At 43.2% G+C, this 27,380-nt stretch overlaps 2 protein-coding genes and 1 long non-coding RNA gene across 4 annotated transcripts in view; 1 reads left to right on the top strand and 2 right to left on the bottom strand.

Moving 5' to 3' along the window:
• CLINT1 (clathrin interactor 1) overlaps positions 1 to 2,602 on the top strand; it is a 47,916-nt gene extending 45,314 nt beyond the window's left edge. For both annotated transcript variants that reach the window (XM_080555762.1, XM_080555761.1), the window contains exons 11-12: positions 180 to 384; positions 871 to 2,602. In XM_080555762.1, coding sequence (XP_080411888.1) covers positions 180 to 384; positions 871 to 1,232 — 567 coding nt within the window. In that variant the 3' untranslated portion in view covers positions 1,233 to 2,602. The remainder of the gene's footprint in view (positions 1 to 179; positions 385 to 870) is intronic.
• LOC308177899 lies at positions 2,089 to 12,432 on the bottom strand. Its single transcript, XR_013939470.1, has 2 exons — positions 11,949 to 12,432; positions 2,089 to 11,784 (listed from the first exon to the last, which is right to left on the bottom strand). It is a non-coding gene; the product is annotated as an uncharacterized lncRNA (long non-coding RNA).
• A 1,455-nt stretch (positions 12,433 to 13,887) lies between these two features.
• LSM11 (LSM11, U7 small nuclear RNA associated) lies at positions 13,888 to 27,217 on the bottom strand. Its single transcript, XM_080555769.1, has 4 exons — positions 26,748 to 27,217; positions 24,378 to 24,517; positions 23,564 to 23,647; positions 13,888 to 21,963 (listed from the first exon to the last, which is right to left on the bottom strand). The coding sequence occupies exons 1-4, from the start codon at positions 27,163 to 27,165 to the stop codon at positions 21,559 to 21,561; spliced, it is 1,047 nt and encodes a 348-aa protein (XP_080411895.1). The 5' UTR covers positions 27,166 to 27,217; the 3' UTR covers positions 13,888 to 21,558.
• Positions 27,218 to 27,380: the final 163 nt, after the last annotated feature.

Raw genomic sequence — 27,380 nt, 5'->3', positions numbered from 1 at the left:
CATTCTAATGGTGTAACAGCAAATGGGAGCACTGCTTTGGAAGAGCTGAAATTCACATCTAAAAACAAAGAAATTTCAGTGTCTCCTTCTTGTCTTCTGTGGAAAAATAAATACTTGTTGTTTAGTCCTGAAGCCTATTAGTAAATTGTTTCAGTGTATCCCAACAACTTCTTTTCTAGCCTCTGCAGAGCGTGAACACTTTGATGCCGAAGCCCAACCCTCTTTATAATGCAAGCACAGAGATGGTCCAGAAGAACGCAAGCAAAACTCTACCTTCAACTTGGTCAGATCCCAGTGTAAATATCAGTTTGGACAATTTAGTACCTGGGATGCAGCCTTCCAAACCCCAGCAGCCATCACTTAATACCATGATGCAGCAACAAAGTGAGTTACTGTTGGTGCACCGTTTTGCTTTGCACACTGAGCTCTCTAGGGATTTAGTAAGCTGTCCTTGAGATGAAGTATTCTGCTAATTATTTTCATACATTGTCATAATTGTTTCTTAAACTACTGTGATGCTTCTGACACAAAAATGGTATTTTCTAAACAGAGCCTGACAGGCTAGGAGGCTAGTAACTGCATGCCTTTACTGCAGAGTTTGCACTGTTGGCGTATCTTGATTTCAGGCTTCCTTATCTCTAGAAGTTCTCTAGAATATGCATAGCAGCATGTATTGCTACCAGATGCTATTTAAAAATTGTTTTTAAATGTTTTCTGAGTCCTCACATAGAAAATACGGAAACGAACGAAATAGCTACATTTTGGGCCATCATATATTCACAGCAGTGATTGCATAAGTTAATTAAAATAAATAGGGCCTTCAAACAGAATCTGCTTTACTATTTTTGCATCCTTTTTCTCCTTTTGCAGATATGCAACAACCTATGAATGTCATGACTCAAAACTTTGCAGCTGTGAACCTCAATCCTCAACCTAACATGATGCCTGTACGACCCCAGACAAGCCCACTGATGGGAGGGTCTGTTCCTGTGGGGATGGGAATGCAGAGTGTGATGTCAGGTACGATGGGGATGACCTCCATGGGACCCACGCCTATGATGAACCAGGGAATGATGGGGATAAACATGAACATGGGATTGCCAGCTACAGGAATGGGTTTGACGGGCACAATAGGAATGGGAGTACCCAATATCTCTATGACCTCTATGACTACTGGGACTGTTCAACCCAAGCAAGATGCCTTTGCAAATTTTGCCAATTTTAGCAAATAAAGATTGTAAAAATAAATAAATTAAAAATAAATGGGCAGACTGAATGAAGGATTTTTAGCTGCACAAATATAGCTGGGGAAGGGGTGGAAAACACTGATCAATACTACTTTTTTTTTTCTTTAGCAGTTAAAGTATCTACATAAAGAACCAAAAGCTATTTTCTAAATGTTGAAATAACTAGTGTTCAAATTCTGGAGAGATGAAAGGTTCTTCTAAGGAATGTATTAGATTTTGCAAAATAATTTGTATTGAGACCATCAAAGCCTTTCCTAGGTAGAAGAACCAATTTTAACTTCGGGACTTGATGGAAGACTGGAATGGGGGTTGGGTAAAAATGTTTGAATCTAATTTTATACTTTTCTTTTTTCTTGAAGAGCTTGACTTTCTTTTCCCCCTCTCCCTGATCGCTTTGTCATAATTGGATCATTCCTTTTACTACCACTCTGAGTCCACAATTGAAGTCACTCAAGTACTATAATCAGTTTTTTATAAGAATATATATTTTTGTCCAAAAAATGGCTTACATATGTGATTATGGCTAATTCAAAGGGACCTGGAATGTATATATACTTTTGCTAATGTTCCAGTCGCACTGCTATATTACCCAAATTTTTATGGTAAACATCGTCTCTCAGCAATTTGGTGATCAATAGATTTTTGGGGCTTTACATGCCTCTGTTATAACTGATATCCAGTGCAGGTCTGGGAGAAGATTTATCTGAGACTGCTGGAAGGTTTCCTTTTATACAACTCCAGAAAATGCACTTTCTTGCAGTTTTTACAGTGGCAGTTAGCATCCTTTTTACCACCAGCTATGGAGCCACTGGTTTACAGTGTCAGCAGCAGTCAGAAAGCAAAAATGTTTATTTTTTGCATCATTACAAAAATAACAAGGCAGATTACACCGTGTTATGTAAATCTATAACCCGACCTAATCCAACAGCATTGAATCTTAGCTTTCATACAACCCTTGGTGATTCTTTTGTGTAAATATGGCATTTAGCAGCTGTGGAATCCAATAGAGGAGTAAAATATATATATTAATAAAGGAAACCTGTAGCAGTCAAAGATTTTACTGACTTACTGAAAACAAAAGAACGAATTAAGATTTTGGGGGGTTTTTGTTTTTCCTTCTGTAATTCTGCATCTAAGTCCACATGAATCATGATTCTAGAATCTGGAATACAAAGACATTGTTATATTCACAAATTGGGAATATTGGTAAGAATAAGCACTATGCTATAGGTATGAAATTTATTGCCTCCCTTTTCTTATGTTGGATTTTTTTATTATTAAATTGATAAAACTTTGTTTTCATTGTATTCATAATGTTCTGTTATACATAACATTAAAATGTTCATTAAAATCAATGTTGGGCTGCTTTGCCTTTCATTCCATTTGACGTTTATGAGAGCATTTGGGAAAAAAAATAATTATAATTTGGGCAAAGTAATTTTTATAAATAATTTAAAATTGTTTAATGACTTCTTATCTGAAGCCTTTCCTATCTGGCTCTACTGTTAGGAATTAAAAATGAAGCAGGCAAGATATCCTGACCCGCTCCAGCCTTGCTAATGCTCCATCTACAACATTTCTAATTAGGCAGAAATTCATGTACTTCAGCTAAGTGGTAATGAAAAGTGATTCATTTGCTGAATAAGAGATGAGAGTGAGTGTAATTAGCTGACTGCGGTTTTTAATCTTTCAACAATTCAATGTGTTTAAATTAGTTTCAAAGAATAGGAGCTTTCAAGTGTTGTTACATCAAAGTAATCAAGGCAGGCTTTAACGGCTGAGTAGGAGAGATCGCTCTGGTTCCTATGCTGAAACCTTTAAACTTCTCTGGAAGAACCGTCTTCAAAACCTCTCATTCTAACAGATGGGAAGATTCAAACTGGTTCGATATATGCAAAACTGTGGTGGGAAGAAAGCTAGTTCTGGAGGGTAGGTGGGTGGCAAGGAAAATTAAGCCTGTAGTTAGCGTTGCTTAAGGGGTGCAATGTTTGAGTAGTATTTAGCAGATTTTCAGGTGAACCGGGTGAGCCCATTCATTATACTGTCCTTTCAAGTTAAGTTTAGCTGGTTAAACAGTTGGCTTTGAGTTTAGAAATTCTCTGTTCAGGTTGCTCAGATCTCTTCAGAGGATCCAGTGATTTTCTTCTAATCAATAAATTAATTATAATGAAACATTTGTCAGGGATTAGAATAACTCCAGTGGAAAACAGTTGGTCAGTTCAGAGTGGATTTTTGTGTCTGTCAAAGATGTCTTAGTTAATGGAATATGGGCTTATAGACCAGCTGTAGTACTGAACTGATTCCCTGCCCTAAACATTCGTTGTTCTTCATATGGGTCAGTATCCTAATCATCAAAGCAATGTGAAAAAAGTTCCTCATCCATCTTGATTGTCTTCAGGTGGATGGGAAGGAAGCCCTTTAAACCAAAACAAATATCAGAAAAGATAATGCAGAAAGATCCCTTGAGAAAATGGGTCAGGTGCATCCCCATGTGATTTATACCTGCAGTGAGGAGAGCCTTTTGCAAGGGAGCTTCGTTCCGTTCTCCACCAGTTAGAGTAAAGGACATACAGCATAGGTAGTAGCACTTAGCAGGATATGGTTTATGTCCTTAGATTCAAATGGATTGTGATTGTTAAGCAAACAATATTGAGCATGTTTAAGATGGATATTATAAAATGTTTCTCTCAATATTTCAGGTATGAGCAAAATAATTTCAATTCTTAATGTTATCTTTTCAGGTGAAAATACAAATGAGCTACTGTGTGAATGGTGACAGATCACCCATTCATCAACTCCTCCCCAGTATGACTTCAATATAACCTAAATCACGCTGTTATGTTAGTTAGTATAACTCCTTTCACCATTTTTTTTAAAGCCAGGTCCAGCTGTAACTGCGAACCTTGCAGCAGCCTAGGTGTGGCTGTGGTACGCAGCGTGTGACTGCATCGTGTGCTCCATATGGATGTTTGGCTTTCTCCCAGGGATGCTGGGCAAGAATCTAACTTCCTTGCTCTCTCCCCCCCAGACTATTCAGAAGTTGAACTCCACATGTTCTAAAATGTGTGTGCTGATGCTGTGATAGAGTCCAAAGTGCTCAAGTTTTAAGAACAGATTGAAGGCAGCCTTGGAAGTCCTGTGACCACTGCCAGCATAGCTGCATGGCCTTCTCGCACCAAGCTGCAAAGCAGCAACCTGTCATCGGAGCTTGGTGCTTACAGGGAGTAGATGGAGGGGACTGACTGTGTTTGGTAGTAAGAGGTGAACTTCTGCATTCTGTAGCTTCTGAGATGGTAAACGTTTTTAAAGTTCAGTTAAAATTAGGGAAATCCTTGGTAAAAGATGTGTGTGGTTAGGGTCATCAGAATCCATCTCCTGTGTATGTTTTTGGAATACTTAAAAAAAAAAAAAAAAAAAAAATCGATCCTGATATGTGAAAGGTGTAATAAACTCCAGCACAGGTGCAGGTTCAGTGATGACTAGAGCATCCACTATGTTCTACAAAAGAAATTATATTCAAAACAGCTAAACAAGGGTATTTATAGCAGCATCTGTTTCAGCTATATCTGTCAGCTAAGAACAGTCTGACACTGCTTCAGGGAGGTGGGGGAGGGATTTATCAATGAAGTGTTTACATAATGCAGGCAGGCATTGTATACTCAAGGTGATACCAACTCTAACAGGATAACAAATATCTAAAGACACTTTTATTCTCCGAGGCCTTTGCTCCAGTAGTCGCTCTACAAAATTGCCTTTGCGTTCGTTTGTGCATAACTAAACACTTTTATAGCATGTGACGTTTTATAGTATCTTCACTTGGTTCTGCTTAAAGCTTTTAATGGAGATGTAATTTTTTTCTCTCCCACCCACCCAGTATTCTTCAAAGCCATCACTGAGTAAAATTCAGAATTGTTTCAGGCAAACCCATTGGGTTTGACTGCACATTGAAAGTCTTTGTTTTAAGCAAAATATTTAATTTAACTGGAAGGGAAACTTTTTTTCAGTTAGTACTCAGAAATGTCAGCACGCTGAAAAATGGCTTATTGTACAGCTCTGGGTACTTGCTGACAGATTTGACTGGCAAAAAGAATGAGAGAATTGGAAACCAAATAGTGAATACCTGTCTGCTTCCAATTATTCCACCCAGGAGCTCTGCCCACAGCAGAGGAACGGGAGTTGCCCTCTTTTTCCTATTAGAGGTAACTGAAGCACAGCTCCTTCATGGGGACAAAGCAGCTCTGTGCTGCCTGCTCCTCGGAGGCTGTAGCTGTCCGATGAGGTGGAGCAAGCGGCTGTGCAGCTTCTTCACATCAGCCAGAAACACAGAATCTCTGTGAACCTTCTTCCCCAAAGCACTTGGATTTGGAGCTGACCTAACATTTTAAACAGCTCAGTGGGAGAATGGCTTCCTGGAGGTTTTGGTGGGGAGGATGGGTATTGTTTTAGCTGCGCTTCTAAGACCTGCCTTCTTGGAGCTGCGTTTAGGACTAAAGGGAAGAAACAGAAACGCTAAGTTGCAAAGACAGCGAGGTGAACACTGTTAATGTTGTGAGACTGAAAAGAGTGGCCTGTGGAATTTGGAAGTCAATCTGTACAGCTTGTTCAGCGATATGGTTCTGATTTTACCTAGCCAGATGCTGCAGGAGTTTGCTTCTTTGGGTAAAACAGCCTTTAAAAACTGAAATGTCTCTCTTTTTTGATGTGATTCTAGGTCCTGTAGTCAAATAAGGGAGGATAAGCAGTATGAAATTCTGCTGAATGTGGAAAATGTAAAAGGCACAAAATTTACATGGCATAATCCAGGTCTCTCTGTTTATGTAAGTGTTCCATGTGTATGGTGCAGTTCATCTCCGTTTTTCAAAAATATCTTGTCACAAATTTACAGATTTTTTTTATCATGAGCCATAAGGTACTGGTTCAGTAATTAACTGGTTCTTTAATAGAGCTGCAATTACTTTGTTTCATGAGAAGGAAAAAAAGAATGCTTTCCAAGACAGAGCTACTTTCGACATCTGGGAACCTCCTAACAGCTGGCTATCTAATGAATATGCATCTGCTTAAGAGGCTGTAGTTCATTAATAAACCAACAGATATAAAACAGAAACAATCTTTGTCAGCTTCAAATGAGATTGGATGCAATGTGCTGTGAAGTGTCACTGTCGCGTTGAATCGAGCCGGGGAGGTTAACAGTTGCTCTTTGGTACCAGCGGCTTCGTGGCAGAGGCGAGGGCTGCAGCCTCGTGGCGAGAGGGCTGAAATCCCAAAGCCTTGTGGCTGCTTTCTGCTGCCTTTTGCACCCCTATTTCTCCCCCTGTTTCTCCTGGTACCAACTGAGTCTGAGGCACTGTTGACCATTTACCATCTACTCTTTTTTGGTTTGACAAAAGAGGATGTGTTGGGTTTTTTTCCATATAGAAATGATTTGATAGGCACAGGAATCGAGCATGTGAACAAATGACTGGGGAGAAGTTACATGAATGTGATAAAAATGCACCTATTTGACAGAGAACTGGGGCTTGTAAGGGAACTTAGACTACCCCGTGAGCTGTGTTGTACAAAAGGACTGGTGTAGGGTGAAATAAACACTCTTAAAAACAATGACAGTGACCTCACTCAACTGTATAAATGTCTGAACCCTTAAGGATTGTATCTGCACTTGTTCTGAGATGTTGTCCCAAACTGTAGCAACATTTGGTATCTTATTTTTGTAGTAGTCTGCACCTTCATTTCCTGGGGGAGCTCCCATAATACGTGAGGTCGATGTAGCATTACTTTAAGCAGCCTTGTCCTTTCTGCACAGACACACAATCCAGCCCCGGTTGGTCTAGTATTTTCTTCTTTTCAAAGGGTAATCACGCTGAATAGGAGCCTCTTGAAGTAGCAATAATTATTTTTGATGCAAAATGTTAATGAGGTGGAGTTCTCCTTAGAGAAAAGTTACAATTTCATCTTAAGCCACAGTACCGCTAGGAGTGACTGTCAGCTGTTAAATTACCAGTCTGCAGGCTCCCTGGGACAGAGGTGAGTCTCTCTTTTATTTGGGGTGTTGGGGGACTGAGTAGTTTCCTTGCTTAGAAAAATGTTGAGGTGACGTAATTCCACTGCCTGCAGAAATGGAGAAGCCAAGGAGCTTGGGCTGGTTTTGCCCAGGGTGGTTGCAGATTGTAAGGCTAATTAGTTGGAGGCACCCACGTCCCACTTTCCAATTCATCCTCCCTGTTTGGGACCCTCACCTGTACCACCCATCTGCCATGGGAGTGCGGGGAGTCTGGCAGCTGAGGCACACAAGAGCCTTTGGAGGTTTTTGAGAACCTGTGCTGGATTGACAGCATCCCTGGGCAGGCTAGGCTGTTTTTTTTCTATTGCCTACAGATGAAAGATTTCTTTTTTTCCCTAACACCTCGTCAAAATGTACTCCCTGCCCTGCTCTTGACATGGCAAAGAAGCAAATCCAGCCAGCAAAACTCTGGTTTCTCCCGAGGATTGGACTCCTCAACCATTTGCAGCTCAGCAGGTAGGTCACTGATTAGCAACCCAACTTCCCTCCCTCCAGAGCTCTACCTTTCACCCCCAAATTAGCAGGACTAAGATGTTACAGCTTTATCTTTTTTGAGACAGACAAAAGAGCAAACTGTAATGGAGGGCTGTCCTTTTAAATACTTTTACTTTTCAAGGTCATTTGTGGAGCTTTTATCAATCAGAAAGCTAAATTCATACAAAAAGCATCTATAATGAACCAAGCATATCTTGAACCTTATCCCTTCAGCTGAATACAAATTATCTAGGAAGGTATGCTCATCAAGTTCAGTATCCCTGTGACCGTTTAGAAAGAAAGCAGAGAAGCCACTATTGTGGTTTGGCATCTATCAATTTATTGTCTTTTTTTCCTGTAATTGATTTATTAATTATAGCATCTTAATGATCTATTTAAAATAAATAAACCATTTACACCATTTCAAAGGTATTTTGTGATGTTCAGCTGATATTAAAATAGCACGAGCCTTATGTGCTTTTTCAGCAAGTGACCTAATTAGTTAATAAAGTAATTGAATATTAAAAAGGATGTTGCAAGTGATTAAAATTTAAGAGCCTTCAGAACATTATTAAAGCTATAAATCATACATCACTGTTTTAATTTGCATAGCTACAGAATTACTAATGGTCCCACATGCATAAGCTACTTGGCAATTAGTCTTCTAACAAACTGTTGGTGATAGTATGAGATTACCAAAATCTTTCCTGTTTTGACTTGCAACCAAATCCCAGGATGAGAGAACACTAAGGGTTAAATTCCTAAAAACATGGAAATTAAGTTCCTTCATAGATCTCTGTGAACTAGCCTCTGTCACCCATTGTCCCTTGCCCTTCTGGCCAGAGGACCACAACCTCCCATGTCCCAACAAGGTGTTGAAAGGAGAGGAAGAAGCATCTGTCTCCATTTTGAGCTTCCTAGGCTAGCCTTGGGTCTTTTCTCCAGCCCAGTTCAATGTGCAGGAATTCTCCTATGTGGTGCTGGGTCATTCTGCATTCTTCTCCCAATATGTACGCCTGTCACGGCAGTGTTTCTCTTCCCTGGACTCTTCCCCCCTGGACTCCAAGCTCATTAACAGCACCAAGCAGAGGGTGAGCTGCCACAAGGCAGTGGTACTTGAGCTTTGTCCCATAGATGCTGTCTTTGGGCTGCAGGGAAGGGCCAAACCAGCTGCTTGTCACCTTTCAGCTGTATGGGAAGCCTGAAGCACCTGCAGACAGTGAAGGGTTTGCAGAAATATCACGGATGGGGAGCTGCCTGCTGGCCTCACTGGGCACAGCCCCTTCCCTGTGTGCTTGGGGCAGTGAGGGTCAGCTGCCCGTGGCCCGTGTCTGCACTCTGGGGCTGGCTGCAGGCAGGAGGTGAGCCATGATGCCTGTTTTCAATTTAATTGAGACAAACCGCTTTGGCCAGCTGATCTGCCCCTGCTCGCCTCTCTTGCCAAGAGCCAGCGGTTCTGCAGTGACGGTTCCTGGCCTCGGGCCTGCTGTCCAGCTCCTGTGCTCTGCAGCGGGACATGGTCCAGTGCCCAGGCAGAGAGCGGCTCTGCCAACGTACGGATGTGCAGCCTGACAGGGAGCTGCTGCTCCAGGCAAAATCAGCCGCCTACAAGCAACCGACCTGGTGTGCAGTGGAGCACAACCCTGCCATCCGTCAGCTAAACTGCTGGAGCAGCTGAAAGCTGATGAGAGGGAGAGCAAACAAAGCTACAGCCAAGCAAGAGCATGGCTTCAGCATAAGCTCAGCAGCGTTGTCCCTTCCCTGATCAGCGCTGCTGTGTATTGCGCCCTCTTCCCTGTGCTGCGCAGCCCCCTGGCTCCATCTGGCGCCCCCAGGACTTGGCTGCTGCGCCCGCTGTAGGGACAGACTCTCAGTGAATCAGTTTCTGATTTCCCACCTCTTTGATACGTGCGGTGTTATCGCAGTGTTATAGTCTGTCTCGGTCCCTCGCAGGAACGCTGGGTTTGTGCTCCCCAGCTCCTCCTCCCCTTGCTGCTGCCTGCTCAGTCGCTGCAGTCGCGCTGCTTGCATAAGCTGATGTGTTCACCATGTAAGTCACAAGTCCTTTTTCTTTGGAACAAAAAAGATATCGCAGAACAGCACTTCCCTGAAAAACAAAGCTGTCATTCCCACCGAGTCAGCAGAAGCCTTGATGTAGCTTTAGCTATTAAAGTGCGCTGGCTGCTACCGTACCAGGAGAAATTCGTTTTTGTGCTGCAAAACTTTTCAGGAGCTTCCTTTGAAGCCTTTATTGAGGTCAGGGGCTGCAACCTCTTGTATCATTTCCATGTCAGCCTGCAGCACTCTTTGAAAGCCCTTACACTGGATATCCTGACAAATAGCAGCTCTTTGTTCATTAGTTTACACTCGGTAATAGATGTGAGGCCAGGCTGGAGGATGGCTCTCAGCAAGTGATTCACACTCTGCTGCACTAAGGTTTGCTGTGGCTCAAGTAGTTGGAGACAGTACAATCTGCTTTCAAGGGTCTGTGTTTTTAATTAAAACAGCAAGCTAAGGAAGGGGTGACTTCAGAGCATCCTGATTCCACAAGGAATGACAAGAACACAGCTGCTTCTAAAATAAATTAATTACTGCCCATTATCTTACAGGTACAAAACTCGTCATGTGAGGAAGGCAGTTTTGTAAACGCACGAGCATTACAACAGTACAAGCACCATGCTGAGTGACAAGGTACACTGGAAAAGACTGAGGTTTATACCAGTTTGCAGTGTTTGGGGGGTTTTAGGGCAAGTCAGGTCAGTGACCTGTTCCAGCGCACCCTGGCTCTACTGCCCGGTTTCACTCCGACGTTGCAACATCACGCACCGGCATTTGCCAGCTGCTGGCAAGCACTCGGACAGCACAGGGAGGTGAACAGGAGCCCACTCTGAAATGTAAAAGCAGTAACTTTCTACTTTGTTTCAGCTTTTCCCATGCTTGCAGTACAGACGGTGGCTGACTCGAGCCTCTGTGGCCACACGTGTTTCATACTCTTTCTACCTAATGCAGCGTGGTATCCTGTTTGCCGTCCTTCCTGCTGCTATATGCCATTAGCCCGATAGCATCAGTTTTTCCACTCAAACTCTCACATCCTTTTCCTGATCAACACACTGCACAATTGTTCCATTGACTGCACTCTGATGGGAAAAACTTATTGTGCTTGAGCATTGTCCCACAAAGAAAGGGGTGGGTTTTCTTCTTCAAGGCTATGCTAGAGCTGTCTGTGAACGCACCACCACAGCATCCCTAGTCTCAAAGAATATTATAGTATTTCCTCCACGGCATCACTTGCACATGAACACCACACGATCTCAGTCTATAAATTGTACAACACGACATGAATACTCACACAGCACTAACTCCTGCCTGTGTCCCAGCCCCACCAGTCCCTGTTTCCAGCTCTGTCCTAGTGCAGCTACCACCACGCAGCTCCAGCTCCCCACATTTCCTTCAGCCAGGGTCATCCTCCACACTGTACAGGGCTCCTGCTGCCCCCCCACCTGAAATGGCACACAGCTGCTGCCCTTAGCAGACGGACCTGCAAGAGCCCTCCTGGCAAAGACCATTTCCCTCTGCTGTACCCACAGCAAGGCTTCCCCCTGCCCCAGGTTTATTTAATAATCCCTTCTGGTGGGGACACTGGCAGATCTTCTGCTTGTTAGAGACCCAGTGTGACATCTCCACCTGCACTGCCTGATCACAAAGGGAGGATCTGGCTGACCAGCTCCCAGGCGAAGAAAAAGCAACCCAAACTACCTGTTAAAAAGGAATTGCATGAACAGTATCATCCCAGAGCAATCGTTATGCACCAAGACCTGTAAGCTTCTTCTACAGTGTAAAACGAGACCGTTACGGGCTACGTACCTGTGCCCAGCTTCCCCCTGGCTCCACATGTCCTAGCTTAGGGCAGCAGTGCCACCGAGCTGCACAGCCTCGAAGGCAGCACCATCACGGCTACAGTTTGCAAGGACACCAGCAGCAAAGTGGGAGGGTACAATGGCAAAACTGGGTAACAGGAAAAGAGGTGAGCAAATTAAAAGTGATCCCAACCTCAAATGCTTCTGCTGGTCAAGCAGGTGAGGTGAGGAAGGGGAGAGAAGTGTTGAGGTAGTGGCAGAGGCAGGTGGAGCAAGGCCCTCCCTCAAAGCAGCCATTGAAGCACCGATTACCTTCTCCTGTTGAAAGCCGCAGCCACAGCCCAGGCTTATGAAGGAAACGAGTCTCATGAGATGGTACGAATTTGCAAAATCTTCACAAAAAACACACCTCTGTTCAGCAGAACCAAGGCAGACTGGCATTATCAAAACATCCAATCCAGCTGGTGTCATGATTTACTCTTCAATTTATATCCACTCTCCATTAACTCAGAATCCTAATGATATCTGTTTTAAATATTCAAATACTTATTCAGATTTCAAGCAGGCTCTGAGCACCACCCAGACTGACTCATTAACCGAACATGTGAAACAGCAATGTACTTATCTGTATTATTAAAACTTCATTCTTGACGTATCCTTTGTCACTCTGATCATTTAAGGACTTAAGGACTGCCAGGCTGTGGAAAACAAATAATCAAAACTAAGAAGTGGCCCATGTTATGAAGGATGACAGGACAGACTCATAAATGCCAAGATGAGAGAGATCTCCAAGGCAGGTAAGAAACTGTGGGGAATAAGCTAGTTGTTTGGGATAATAAATCATTCACTGCAAAAAGATGCAGCTTGAAGTTGAGAAGAACCATTCAGAGAATTCAGGTAACATTTGATCAGGAAAATAATTGCCTCAGTGGCACCAGAAAAGACCTAACTTCTTATAGCTAGGAGGGATGTCTAACGCCCCCCCTTTTATTTTTTTTTCAAAACAGGGACAAATTGACATCAGAACTGCAGGTAAATACACTTTACAGAACTCCAGAACAGTAGCTAAATTCAGGAGGGGAATTTCTAACTGTGCCTTACTACTCCAGCTATCATTTTTCCTTAACTTGAGCAATGGTCTCATCAGGTATGAGAAAAATGCCTGCTTCAGTCCTCTCAGATGTCACCTGCAAGTAACAAAAAAACAAACAAACAAACAAAAAAAACCCATACCATTTCTGTGGCAGTACAGAACTTGTTTCACCAGCAGCTTAGGAGTATAACTGTTGCAGTCAAATCAGGTGTTTTGACTCTAATTAGGAGGGTACCGAGCATGAGCATGCGGTGGCCACCTGCGTGGCTATCAAACAAAAACTCTGCCCTTTGCACTTGTAAATGAAATGGACACACCTGTAGTCTAAAAGAGCAAGAGTCTACTGTAAATTGACTGTAAATCACCTGGTAAGACATCAGGGAACTATCAGACACATGGAAGAAAGGGCAGACTCCCAGCGTAAAGCATTTTAAAATGCAAATGAAAGTCAATGGGTGGCAGACCTTTGTGACTCCCATGTCTGATCCTTCTCATTACATGCATCCTCGTATTGCCACTCATGTCTTTAAACTGTAGATTTTGTTTTCTTTAAACAGTTCACAGGTTGCGCTGGGGGTTACTCCTTTTAGAAAATACCTGAACTCCAGAGCACAGGTACGTTTCCACCTCTGGCAATCTGCATCCACATAATTAGCACCTGTGATCCAAACACATCAGCAACATTTACCGTGGGACTAAACAGGTTCCTGGAGGACAGTTTCCCCACTGGCTATGCTCAGGCTGGACTAGATGCCTGGATGCTGGCTCTGGACCTCACCAATGCCTGGCAAGCCACCTCCTGATGGCACGGTGGAAGACCACACACTAGGGTAACAGCCCTTTGCGTGATCAGGACAGCACGTCTTGTCTCCTTCAATATGAAGTTCAATTCCTGTCTGCATCTCTAAAAGACAGGTATGATATTCTTATTTTATAGCTAAAATACAGGTATAATAATATTCTTATTTTGTACGTTAGTACAGTTTTGAACACACAGACAACCGGTTTGCTCCAAATCGTGACTAGATATCAGCACTCGCATTCAGGACTTGGGGTCTCCGCATCCAGGCATCTGTCCTAACTGCTGCAGCAGCAGCTTCATCACTGACACAAACGTATTGACAGAACACACTAGAAAACATGCTCTGAAGCCAGTTGTTACATGGATATTATTTATTGCAATGCAGTCTTAGCACTTTTAAATATAAACATTTATGTCTAGAAAGCAGAATATTGCAAATTCAGTATTATTCAATATGTTCATAGCAGCATCAGCTTCCTAAGAAACAAAATATTTAGGAAGACAGAGAAGGAATTACAAACGAGTTACACTCTCATTTATCACCATTAGACGGAACCATGGTATTGCAGCTGTGAAACAGATATTGAAGTCACCAAATCTGACCTTGAAGACACAAGTAATTTCAAGACTGAAATGCGTCATTATACCTGATATCCTGCACATTTTTGGTGTGCCTAGACATAAGGCTAACAGTCAAGTGCCTGAAGAGGGCAGATGATGTATGTATCTGCACTACCTGACATATTATAGTTTTAATAACAATACGTAGCACTTGTATAGCACTCACTGCTCCCCCAAATCCTCGTGAGACAGGCAAGGATTGCTCTCAGATGTATTACAGCTCTGGAGCGTAAGGGAGAAGGAGGGAAAGTGACTTGCCAAGGCCATTCAGTGAGCAAGTGGCAGTAGGGAGATTGGAATTTGTCAGCATCTGACTTCCAATCTCGTATCAGTCTGGTAGGTCACGCTGTTCCTCTGTGTTTCACTTAGGAAGTTTTATAAATGACTAATTGGTTAGCAAGTCCCAACCCATGCAGCGATACTGGATGCATGCAGCATTCGGAAAGAGGTCAATACAACTGCTCCCCTCGTAATGCCCATTTGGGTTTGAACACTTCTTTCATTTTCTCATCTCAGGATGATCTGTCAAGCGGAAGATACAATGACACAGCTGCACTTTGCTCTAAAGCAGTGGAAATCAGAAGCAATCGCTAAAGGAGCAGGAACAGCTTTCATTTCTTTCCTGAGGGAGAGCACTGATCTTTTGAGAGGAAAAAAGGATGGATATGTTTTTACACAAACTGATCAAACTACTTTTCATTCTAAACGAATACAAGACTGACTGAAAGTCTCAGGTGTACTAATTTTCTTCAGCTAAGTCATCCAAGTGTACACTGTGAAGGTAGCAGCTAATAAAACAGTTATCCAGGAACATCAGAAGCCATTTTCCTTTCCTGACAGGCCTTCACTTCTACCAGCTAAGAGCAAGAGCACTTACAGTGACATCTAAAAGGACTTGTAAACATCATGAGACAAGCCATCTCTGATATTCCTCCACTAAAGTAGTCCTTTCTCCTGCACCCCCAGAAAGCTAACAAGGATAACCAAGCCTCCTACCATCCCTGCCTCAAAAGAGAAAATTTGCTTAGTTGTTTTTTCTCCCACTGGATTTCCTCTGCAAAATTTGAGAGGCAGGATCAAACACGTCAGTTATTAGGGCTGGAGTCTGGCAGAGACTCCTGGGGCACAGTTCATGTGCTGTGAAATGTTCACAACGAACGGCGGCTGCACTAGAGAATTGTCTCTCTGCGTACTCACGGCTTTATTTGTAGAGCACAACAGCCCAGTGCTGGCCAAATTACGCCAAAGCGTACAGACAGGAACTGTGAAGGCTACCTCCCATTTTGAGAAGTTATCACCAAGTAAAGTAATTCCTCTCCCCTCCTGTTTCATGGCCTGCTTTCCCACTTTCAGCATGCTGTGTAAGCCTGTAGTTGGGAAAATGTACAGAGAGGTATGTATTATATTTACGGTAGACTACACATAATTTATTCTATCAAAAAAAGTCATCATCAAGTGCATTAATCCTGCAGTGCCCATATGGAGGAAGAGCACTGGTCTGCCTTGCATCTCTCTTCCCAAGTGGCCTCATTTTAATTCTGCCCAGGCTACTAACAGGTAATAAATGGCAGCAAAGGACGCTTTTCAAAAGGAAGCTTTTTAACCAGCACATTTCTATCACGTAACAAATGATGCTTTTTCCTGCTGATACATCAACAACATCACAGAAAAAGCTGTGATGAAAAATCCAGAAAAATCCACCTACTCAGATCTCTCCACTAAGTACACTGCAGCTTCTTGAACAAGACTGGAACAAGATAAAACGACAACACATCATGAACCATTGTATTTGCCATCTTCTTATGGGTGAAGATAATAATACCAAGAAAGCTTTGCGTGGAGATAATGCTGTGGACACCTGATTACTACAAACTGGAATTGCTTCTCTGGAAGCTTTCACTATAAAGTTAGATCATCTATACTTAAGTTTGCAAACTGACCTACGTCTCTTTGAGCTCTGTTCTTTGTGTGTGTCTAACTCACTTTGGGTTTTGGCCTGTTTAGGCCCACCTCCTAGCAAGCCTGGAAACTCTGGGATAAACAGCTTTGAAATAATTACCTCACTCTATGGAGATCATCTTCCTTCACTAGAAGGGAAGTATTTTTTATCCTCTCTTCTTCCAGTGGAAGCTTCATACATTTCTATCTGTGCACCTTGTTAATATCTTGAGAATAAAGATTTTGGTATTCAACACCTTAATTACAATAACATGACCTTTAGTCACCATATCAGTCAGTATCACATAATTCCACAAATTGTGTCATCCCTTCATTTTTAAGAATCACTTCTAGTACGTGTTAGCCTTTTGTAACGTCTCAGCAAAGGCAGTCTTAGGATCGCTATAGCACAAGCTTCCAATTTTTAAGCCAATGTCAAGAAGCAAAAGTGTGAACCGAAATAGTTCCAGGCTGCAGAAGGCGCATAGTCTAGCATTTCTATTTTACACTTTGCAATGCAGGCAGAACAGAAAACATCTTTATATTAATACACAGGATTTTGCAGTTATGCTTTGAGGCAGACACAAACGTATTTCTCAACAGATTCTCAGAAAAGAGCTTGCCTGGCTGAAGGAATCTCTGCATCAGTGCTACTGCAGCAATGCTGCTGCACTGACTGAATGGCTGCAGCACTGAGCCTTGCAACTTTATCCAGTTGCAGAGCTTTCAGCTTAAGCTGGTGGTTTTAATTCTGATCTGTTTAATCAAAGACAGAAAGTTTACCTGGATATATATAACTTCAGAAACTTGTGTTTTCACAGTTTCCTGACCCTCCTGCCTTCCCATTTTCTTTCAAGACTCCAGAGGAAATCAGTGTTTCCACCTGGCTCATTTAAGTCAGTCACTGAGCAATAGAAAAGGTAACACGGGCAGCATGTTGGACAGAATGTCGTATTAAGAAAAATTCGACATTTTTTCTCTCTTTCTTTTTTTCTGAACGCTTCTTCGCCCATTGCAATTCATTGGCTCAAGTGAGTGATTGCAACAGCAAACTAGGAAAACCTAGCACTCTGGGAAGGAAAAGAGTAGAAAATAAATGAATAATGAGTTTACTGCAAAAGATCCAAGATAGATAATTCTTCTGACCAAGCAATTTCAAAAGTCTGCCACTATTCTCGCAGAGAATAGTATGAAAATGAGGAATAGTCTAAGCCTATCTGGATGTAAAATGAGGCTGGGTAACTCTCCTTAGGGAGGGGGGGGTAAAAAAAAAAAAGTGGGCAGCCAAGCCTTCTCCTGCTGAGACCTGCCCCTGCTTCCAAATGATACAGAAGTGAAAGCTGCATCAGAAACAATGAATCCAGTAACTGAAGAACCAGAGGCAGATAGAAAACAATTGTTTTTGACCGCTTCAGTGATCAGCTGGTAAGAACATGCTGAGTATCTGCCTCTAGATCAGAAAATTTTTAGGCAATTACCAAGCTGAACGAACTTTTAAGAATTGTTTGATAAAAATGAAACGCCTGTGCAGAAGAGTTTCCCAAGAAATAATCCCAGTCATGATACCCGTAACTGTAGGGTAACACTGCAGCTCTCAGCCTGGTTTTCACTGTTCTCCCCACTTCCCCACAGCGTAGCAAGTATTTATGCCATGGTTCCGTCCGTGAAAATCCCATTCAGACTTTCTGAAAAGGTCTCTAGAACTATATCACTGTAGAAACAATATAGCCCCTCTTTAAGTAACTATGAGACTTTGCTCCCTAGTGAACTATGTTAGCAATTACAGGGTATGTGATGATATTGCAAGGAATACCTCTGACAGCACAGTTTAATTCCAGGACTATCTCATTACATCGTTTTTGCAGCTGGCATCGTAACACTTCACAAGTTTCATGTCTGCTATGTCAGAAATTATTCCAAAAAAATTCTCAAATTATCACAACACTTCTAAAGTAGTTCAAAAAACTTTGCTCCTTGCAATTTGGTACCTCACAATAAATATGCTTTAGGAATCACTGCTAACCATCAGGCTGAAAATGTCACATAAGAACTGAGCAGAATGCAACCAGCATATTGATCCTTTGAGGTATTCTTTATACTCGGCTCAAAGCTTTTTCACTCACACAGCTCTTTGTTTCTTAAGACTGCCTCCTGCTCACATCACCTTCTTTGCGACATTGCAGCAACAGAGGAATGGCAAAGGCAGACAGCTTTTGGAACAAAGAACCTGGATTTTATGCTGAGTTTTGAAAAGGAAAACATGGCAAGAAATAACCAGAAACAACAAAAAATAACAAAGTCGTTTTCTTTTTTTCTTTTAAACATTTACATGAATATTTAAGTGAGGTAGAAGACCACTTCAGAACATCACATTCAATTTTATTTAAAGAGCAACTTCATCTGAAGTATTAAACATGCAAGTGACAACACACATAGAGGATCACTTGCTTAGTCACAATCAAATACTATGTTTCAAAGAGACAAAGTTCATAAAATAGCATTTTGATAATGGGCCTCAAAATGATACGGTATCAGAAAAAGTAGGGAACAGGAAGACTCTTTGAAAGATCTGAAGTTATAGAAGAGCCTGTATTTGGGAAGCAGCTTGGAAATACTGAGAGAGGTGGACAGGGAAGTAGGAAACAAAAGAAAAACCACCAAACCATTGAACCTAAAATAGAAGAGAGAATTTTAACCAAGTCCACAGGTGAGAAAACAATGAGAAAAGAGGATGAATACTTTAATAATGAGGTAGAGGAAAAACAAAACAACAGACATACTGTCTAGTTCTTAACCAGGTTTGTTGTCTAAGGTGATGATTTTGGAAGAACGGTCAGTCGTGATATAAAAATCAAGGCACAAACGCAAGTCTAAGCACCAGCATTTTTCAAAAAAATAAAAAAATTAACTTGTAGATGTGAAACAACAAACACTTGCAAGATTTAAGAGGAAAACCTTCTGACGAAAGGAAACACTGAGACTTCTAATAGAAACTGCAAACTTGGTGAAATATCAGCTGGCAAGGAAAGAGGGCAGTAAAGCTGCAAGAACATTCAAGGTAGCTGTATCTTATTTAATGCACAAAGAAGGATAAAATAGGCAGATAAATAGAAATCTGAGGTAAAGAAAAACAAGAATTCAATGGGATGGCATAGTACATAGGCCTGAGTGGGAGATATGACACCCTTTGGTCAAGTACAAAAGAGGAGAGGTGTCAAAACCAGTAGCCTTTGGCATTCATGAATGGAAGAGGCAAAGATGGTCATCCCAAGAAACTGAAATAAAACCAAACCAGTCAGAAAGCACAGCAGAAAAAAAAACAACACACACAACCAAAAAAAAAAAAAAAAGAAAAACATTAATTTGCAATAAAAGCTGATGAGAACAGAAATAAAATCCTTGTTTCCAAGGACTGGAAGGATTCTGGTCACTTGTTAAGTGCACAGAGAGCCAACCAGGAAAGGTTCAGAAAACCAGGACAAGTAAGGGTGAATAAAAGAACAATCTTCCTAAACCAGAGTTTAGAAAGGAACATCCTGAGGAGACAAAATAATGAAAGAAGGGAAAAAGGTGGTGGGGAGAGGAGGGGAGAGGTGGGACAACAGTGGACCACAACCATACAAACAAGAACAGCACGAAAGGAGAGGAAGCAAAAACCTTCAAAGGAAGAATCTTTTCAATGCCTGGTTTCAGTTCATAGTAGGAAGGGATTACAGCAATGAAACTGTGTATAAGAAATCATAATTATTCTTTTTTTGCCTCTACAGTACTTTTTAATCCGAGGCACTTTTGTCCCAGTCTGAACTTGGGTTTGCAGCTCAGGGGCTGAGCTGATCAGTCATCCAAGCCCCATGTCATCTGAAACGTTGACATAACAGTTTCAGGCTCCCCCAGAGGCATACAGCTGCTCTGTGTGTCCAGGAACTCCTGCTAAACGATTTCTGTAATTCACCCAAGCACCAGACATATTCCTAATGACAAGCAAGCAATATGCTGCACCTGAAGCAACAGAAATACGACTTTCAAGAATACAATCACTTAGTTTGAGGACTTACAACCTCAAAACGCAATAAAAGACCTGCTATAAAGCACTAGAAAGTTCTACCAGTTGTCTTGTCTAACCACTGTCCCGGCAATTTCACATCTTCATCTTAAACACAGGAGCTGCTGCAAAGCCTAAGGTGGTCGAGATGAATCCAGGAATAGCAGTGTGAAATCTAGTGTCCTCTGACATCCAAGAGAACAGACTAGGTAATGTAACAGCTTCGTGTACCCTCAAACTTTTCCACGTAGCTCTTGGAAAGTAGTTTATACCTGCAGAAGCCCGACCTGATCTGCAGCAGCTTAAGAACGATGCTTAAAATAAAACCACTGATGAGGTGAGTTTGACTTTTATACTTCATAACAAATTTAGGCACACCTCCAAAGCTCAGTACAGCTGGAATTAGGTGATGCATCATTCATACAGATAGGAAAGACTAGTGAAGATTTCTGCTTTCTGAGAACAGCTGAAGACACAGCACCTCTAGTTTCATTAGACGGAACTCGAAAGGCGCTTAGATACAGTACAACTGTGCTCAGCACGAACGCTTATATCTGAGGAGAAAAACTACGTCTTTGTAAACTTCACTATCACAATAAGAACCAAAGGGGTGAAAGATAAAAGTACAACTTTCCATATGCACCCACAACGTTCACAGATAAACTCCATAAAAGGAGGTCCCTGGACCAGCTACGTTAGCTGCTTGCTGGTGACGCACAGCAAAAGCAAGGCATTACAAATAGAAGCGTAAGCTTTGATATTGGAAACAAGTTAAAATCCTACACTCGTTCACAGAAAAAGAGCAGTCCAATTAAGGGAAGAGGTCTTCTATCACACAGGGCTTTACAGAGCTAACTATGAAGAGGCTAATAGCCATCAGTAGTATGTCACTCCACCTTTTTATAGACCGTTTCAAAATGCCTGTCAGAATTATGTCTGGAAGAGAAGACATCCACGTAATGGTGGTAGATAAACTGCTGGTTTCGTTAGCTGTTTTCTCTTGAGATTACTCAGAACGTGGCAAGTAGCATCTGTGATTCATTCCAGGTGGAGAACTAATCTTAAGCTCCTCAAATGTAGGCCACAATTAGCTCCTATAACTGAGTACACCAAAACTCCCCACCAATCCTCTTGACTTTGCTTCATTTTACTTTTTAAGGAGCAGTGGGGTCTGAGTTTACCTCCCTCATCTCACAGAAAAAAAGCGTGCTGCTGGCCTTGTCCTGAGACCCCCAGCACAGATCGAAGGAGGCTGCTTTGGCAATAAGCTCAGGGTTCTCCAGTTAGAAACACTTCCCCTACCTTGTTACGGTAATGGGAAACCAGTCACAGTACCATGATACTCAACGAGAATGCTAAATAGTAACGAGAGCTGCAGCGGCAATTCATGCTATCAAATAAATACACTGATGAAGGCTCAGCCTAGTTAATGTGCTAAATGGACAAGCAAGACATTCTCTCCTCGAATAAAAATCTGGTTTATGTGACGCGTGAACACCTGTTGATAATCCACTTTGGGCCTCCTTTTTCTCCGTGACTGGCTTCTTGCACGGGTACCACCACCACTGGCACCCTCTGTGTGAGCAGTCCCGCTGCCCACATCAGCTTCACCTCTGACTGCCAGATGCAGACTGTCACCTGGCGTCTTCTTTTCTCCAGCTCTGCCCAAGCGCTTCTGCCTCTCACGCTCATCTTCTGCTCTCCCTCGTCCCGATCCAGCTTTCCATCCGAGTGTCTGAGAGTCATTTGTCAGGGCCAGCTCCCCCGAGACAGTCTTTGAGTCAGCTCCCTTCTTTACTGAGGACTCCTGCAGTTTGAGTCTGTCAAACAGCTGTAAAGGAACATTTGTGTATGTGACCACATTCATAAAACAAGAAAAGCCTCTTGTTCTGCATTTCATTTGAGTATATGATCCCAAATCAGTTCTCAAAATACCGAGTTGGTGAAGAGTCTTTACCAGGAATAAATACTATGTTTTCTTGGCTAAATCAAGCCATGACATAAGGTGAATGGATCTCCTGCATATGCATAAGCATTTTTACATCAGGGAATTTAATTTGGGGAGCAATGCTGATATGCTGTATCATTTAACTTTGGTCAAGAACAACTGAAAGCTACCAAGTGGCTCCATTAGCTCACTTTCCCCAAACCTCTTGTACTGTTCTCAAACTGTTTTACAGAGATCCCCACCCTTGTGTCCTAAGGCAGGACACGAATCCCTAAGATAAGGGGCCTCAAACAGCAAGGAGTGCGTGCTGAAAAAATGACACTTCGTGCTCCCCAAACAAACTGAAGGAGGCCACTTCTGGGAGGTGAGCAGGCCAAAAACAATAGGAAAATAATAAAAGCTGCAGCAGCAGGCCCAAAGCACGGGATGAACTCATTAATCTGAGAATACATAGTACAGAAACTGGAAGAGAAACTGCTTTTACTCTGGCAGCAGGCAAGCTTTTATGAAATGCTGACAAATGAAAAGGATTCTTGGTTAGGCTGTCTCTTCCTACCAACAGGATGGAAAGCCAGTCTCTGTGACAGTGGGCTAAGATGAGCAATGACAACTGGATTATTTTTAACTTAGGAAGAGTGGGATCTATCAGAAAATAGATTTAAATGGCAGGAATTTAAAAGCAAATCCTTTGCAATGAAACCGTTAAAAAGTTTTTGTGATGCCTCCCTGATGTTCAAAAGGCCCCAAGCTACGCCATGCAACAGGCACAGCCCTGCCGCATTTTTTTCCTTCATTGTTCAGAAGTTAATCTATCATATCTTCAGTTTTCAACTTGGTAAACATTTTTTTTTTTGCAGCTGGACCCAAAGAGTGTCTTGCTTTAGAGCAGCATGAAGAATCTTGGGCTTCACAGTGGCAAGACTAGAAGGTCAAGTGAGCAAACAAGACATTCAGTACCATTGGCTAGAGACAAAGACTGTCACTCCATGAATGTCACTATCAGAGTTACGCACTGCCAAATCACCTGGCAGAACTGCATCAATCACAAATGAAAAAAAAAAAAAAACTAAAACAAAAAAACGACTATTCTACCAAATTATTTAGGGCACAAAATACTGGATGGCCTTATGTTGGCTATCAGAGGGCAGAAAATAGTTCCAGCATAAAGCCAGACAGTACAGAGCAGACAAATCAAAAACCACACGCTGAGCTTATAGAAGATCAGCGTGTTGTACTAAGCAGTGGCAGCAATTGTGATCTCATATTAGGAATTCTAAAGTGGAACTTCTGTAACAGTGAACTATGGCCAAAGTACTTTCAAAAAGGTCAGAATACTTCTTTTTCAGTTCAAGTAATTTTAGAGTCCTCTGTACTAAAAGGAAGTAAAACATTTCAAATATAAATATAGTTTTCCAGCCAATGCTCCCCTTTTACTTTGAAAACTGAGATATTCCAAACATTAAAACGGCAGATGGTTACCTACCCGGGTTAGTGTGAGCTGAGGTTCTGCATAGAAAGCTTTGCCCAGTACTGGTTTCCTGTATGTCTCATCCACGTCTGTCAGGGCCTAGAAGATTAAAGAAATGGAAAGTTCAAAAATATAAAAAGACACAGAGACTTCAGGCTATCTTTGTGCCATAGCATTATGAAATTATGCTCTGAGAGAAAATCTGTCCTAGGAACAAGCTGTTCTTTGGAGCTGGCTTCATATCAGCTAAGTTGTACTGAGGTATAAAAGCAACAGCAAAGCCTAGCATCCATTCTGCGTTATTTAGAAAATCCGAGCCTCGCCTGCAAAATCCTTCTATTTTTTCTACCAATTTCCAAGCTTTTCACAGCCCTAGGCTCACAAATTTTTAGTAGTTGCTGTTCCAGCCATTGTCTTTAAGATCTTCATATGGTAGAACAGAGGCAAAGCTGACATACAAGCAACTTGTTGGTGAAAGAAGTGGCTACCACTATAAGATTGGAATATGCAGAGACATTTTTGGAAGCTTCTGATATTCTTCATGTATCACCTTCCTGGGTTCTTATATAAAATCTTTGAAGCTGCTGTGTACTCCAAAGTTTCTCCTTCACCCTCTCCTAAAGTCTATAAAACAGCTAGGTATCTCCCAGACATACCAATTCAACACCAAGCAAAAGTCTGAAACCCAGCACTCAGTGCAAGAGTAAACTAGCATTTACGGACCACAAAATCACGTTTATCTTCTCAAAATGTAATTTGTTTAAACCTGTTGCAAATTTCAAATGTTCAGTGTAGCAGTTACAAACCAAGGGCTTGGAACAGTAATTACCATATTCCAGAACTTGTCAAATGCAACCAAAAACCCTGTGCAGACTCCACGAAGCCCTTTGAAAGTGCGGATATGAACATTGATTTTTACGCCATCTCGGACGCAGCGATGGAGCTCCCCGAGCGGGCTGCCTTCGTGGACTAAAACAGAAAGAGAACACCATCAGTCTTCAACAAAATACATTCATAAAAAAAAATATGTAGAAATACTTAGATTTAGGATTTTTAGAGTTCAGATTTAGATTGCTATGTTTCTTTTATACAAGAACTTTACCTCCAACTTTTATAAAAAAGTAGAATCAAGTAGAACCTTTATTTACAACTATGTCTTTGCTTGTCAGCACCCCATTAGACCTCACAGAAAACACTACTTTGCAGCTCTACCTGGGTAATACAGCTCTACCTGCATAATCCATCCTGTTCCTACTCTTCCTTGCTATGGAAGCCTCCGGCTTCACCAGACTAATAATTTTTCTATCCATAGGGAAATTAGTTACCTAGCTGGTTCTATACTCAAAATCCAATGCTTACTTGCATGAAATAAGTATGTGCTTAATGCAGGATTTTGAAGAATTACTGGAAAACTGCTGTGCACCAGAGGGCAAGTACCCCAGGAGAGACAAAATACAGATCCAAATTCTGATGAAGTTCAAGTTGCTGTCCACAGGGTAGACTCTATTTAGAGACGAAGTTAAAAGAACAGGAGCAAAGCAAGCAAGGACAGTTGAAGCAGCTCAGAGCAGTACTAAAGGCCTTTCTGCTGCTCTGCGGTAACTGCTTGCACAAGTTCTTTGCTCCTTGGTAAATACGAGATGATTCGAAATTGCTTCTCCTGAGCTGATTCCAAACAAGCACTGCTAACTCCTCACAATGGGCGAAATTTTGAGTCCATTTTACATTTCTGACACACGGAATTTAAGGAACAAGTCACACATTGTCACAGCTGCCTGGGAGCACAGCAACACAACCATGGGATGCAGTAAAGCACGAACCACACATATCGTACATGCCTCCAGAGGCAGCTATTGCCTTAGGATCCAAGCTTCGAACATAGCCAACCTGCTATGCAGACAGGCCCCCTAGTTGCAGGGAAAGCACACAGTTTTGAAAAAAAATAAACTCTTCAGACTGCTGAACAGCACTTTAGATGCCAGTTGAGCCAGTCTTCTTCAAAGTCCACGCTGTCTAGTCTTAGATGTGTGGACGTTAAATATGTGCTCGTAATGGAAACATGTAACCTCCTCACTAGACCACTGCTACAGTTAATTTTTACAGTGCATTTTTTCAGTTTCAATCACAGTAATCCAAATACAGATTCTTTATATTAAGATCCTGAACCAATATCTAAGGTCAATTCTTTTGGAAATCCTGCTTAAACAGAGCCTCTGCATTTGTGGAAAACTCTCAACTGACATGATCAGATTGCGGATCATACAGCACCTCTGGAAAGGAATATGTTGTTTTGGTGTCTAAGCAAGAAAAAGGTTCTGCTTTAGGCATTCAGAATTGAACATTTTGGGTTTGTCTGTTTATAAAGAGCATTAAGGTGATGTTGGCAATGGGAAGAGATATTTTGACTCCAGTAAACCTGCAGTATTTTTAATTAAGCACACTAAATTTGCATCTCATTTGCTTCTTGGTGTGGGTCCACATGTTGCACCCCTTATGTTCAGGGGCTCTTTCCCTGACTGCGTATGGAAGTTTACACAAGAAATTTGTATCATCCCCACAGATGATGAATTTATCATCACAGTTCCCTCCTGCCTCAATCCGCTGCTCTATCATCACATCAGTAGAAACACCAGCGCTGTATTTATGCCCCCAGGATGCACATTTAGTAGCCGAGAGAGCACAGTGTGTTGCGGGCTCACGCTGTGGTTATCACTTAACTACTAGCTCCATGGGCTGAAATCTGATTCCAGGTTTAAGAACGGTACTTCTGGAAGCACAACACTTTCTCGTCCTTCCTTTCCATTAAGAAGATGGATGTGACCAACCAAACGACCAAGGAGGATGTCACAACAAAACGAGCATCATCTCCAGTGAGCATTTCTGCGTTCGGCGTTTTACCAAGCCCGCAGTCCCCATTTCCCCCCGAGCTCCCTCAGTCCCTCTCCGTGACCCTGTCACCCCGCTGTCACCCCACCGCCAGCCTCACTCCGTACCCCCACGCCCCAGCACACCCCCTGGCACCCAGTGGCCGAGCCCGGGCCCCCTGCCCTTGCTCCAGCCCCCCTATACCTCAAGCCCCCCATTCCTAGCACCCCCATACCTCAGGCCCTCCACAGCCTGGACCCCATGCCTCAGCCCTCCACACCTCAGCCCCCCAAACCTCACCCCCCCACGCCTCAGCCCCCCCCCCCGCCCTTACGGGGCATCCTGGTGAGGACGTTGCGCGGTGCCCTCCTGCGCCGAGCCGCCGCTCCCCCCGCGGCCGCCTCCTGCTCGGGCCCGGCGTTGACCATGAGGCTACGGAGCCGCTGGATGCGCTCGGGGTCGGCGGGGCCGCGGCGGGCGGAGCGGGCGGAGGGGCCGCGGCGGGCGGCGGCGGCGGCAGCGGCGGGGCGGCGGCCCCGCGGGCGGAGCAGGCCGCGCTGGAAGCTCTCGTACTCGGCGAGGTTGTTGAAGCACGGGGCGCCGGGGAAGGGCAGCGGCGTGCGGGCCGAGTACAGCGCCAGCAGCGGGTCGAAGCGGCTGGAGCTCACGTCCAGGCGGCCGGGGCTCGGCGAGCGCTCGGCCCCCGCCCGGCGGCGCCGCTGCTGCTCCGCGGCCCCCTCGGCTTCCTCCATGGCGGGCGGCGCCCGGCCCGCCGCTAGGGGGCGCCGCAGCGCCGCCCGCCGGCCCCGCAAGCTAAGCAGGGCCCCGGCCGGGCCGCGCCGGGAGGGGAGACCGCCCAGCACCGCCCGCGGAGGCGGGGCGCGGGGAGGCGCGAATTAACGGTGTGTTAATGGCAAATTAGCGGTGCTGGCGGCGAGCAACGGTGTCCCTCGCCGCTGCTGCTGCC

This window comes from Anser brachyrhynchus (genome assembly GCF_964034855.1).
Source record: "Anser brachyrhynchus genome assembly, chromosome: 14".
Taxonomy (NCBI): domain Eukaryota; kingdom Metazoa; phylum Chordata; class Aves; order Anseriformes; family Anatidae; genus Anser; species Anser brachyrhynchus.
The sequence above is the reverse complement of the archived record's forward strand: the minus strand, read 5'-3'. Positions and strand labels throughout refer to the sequence as shown.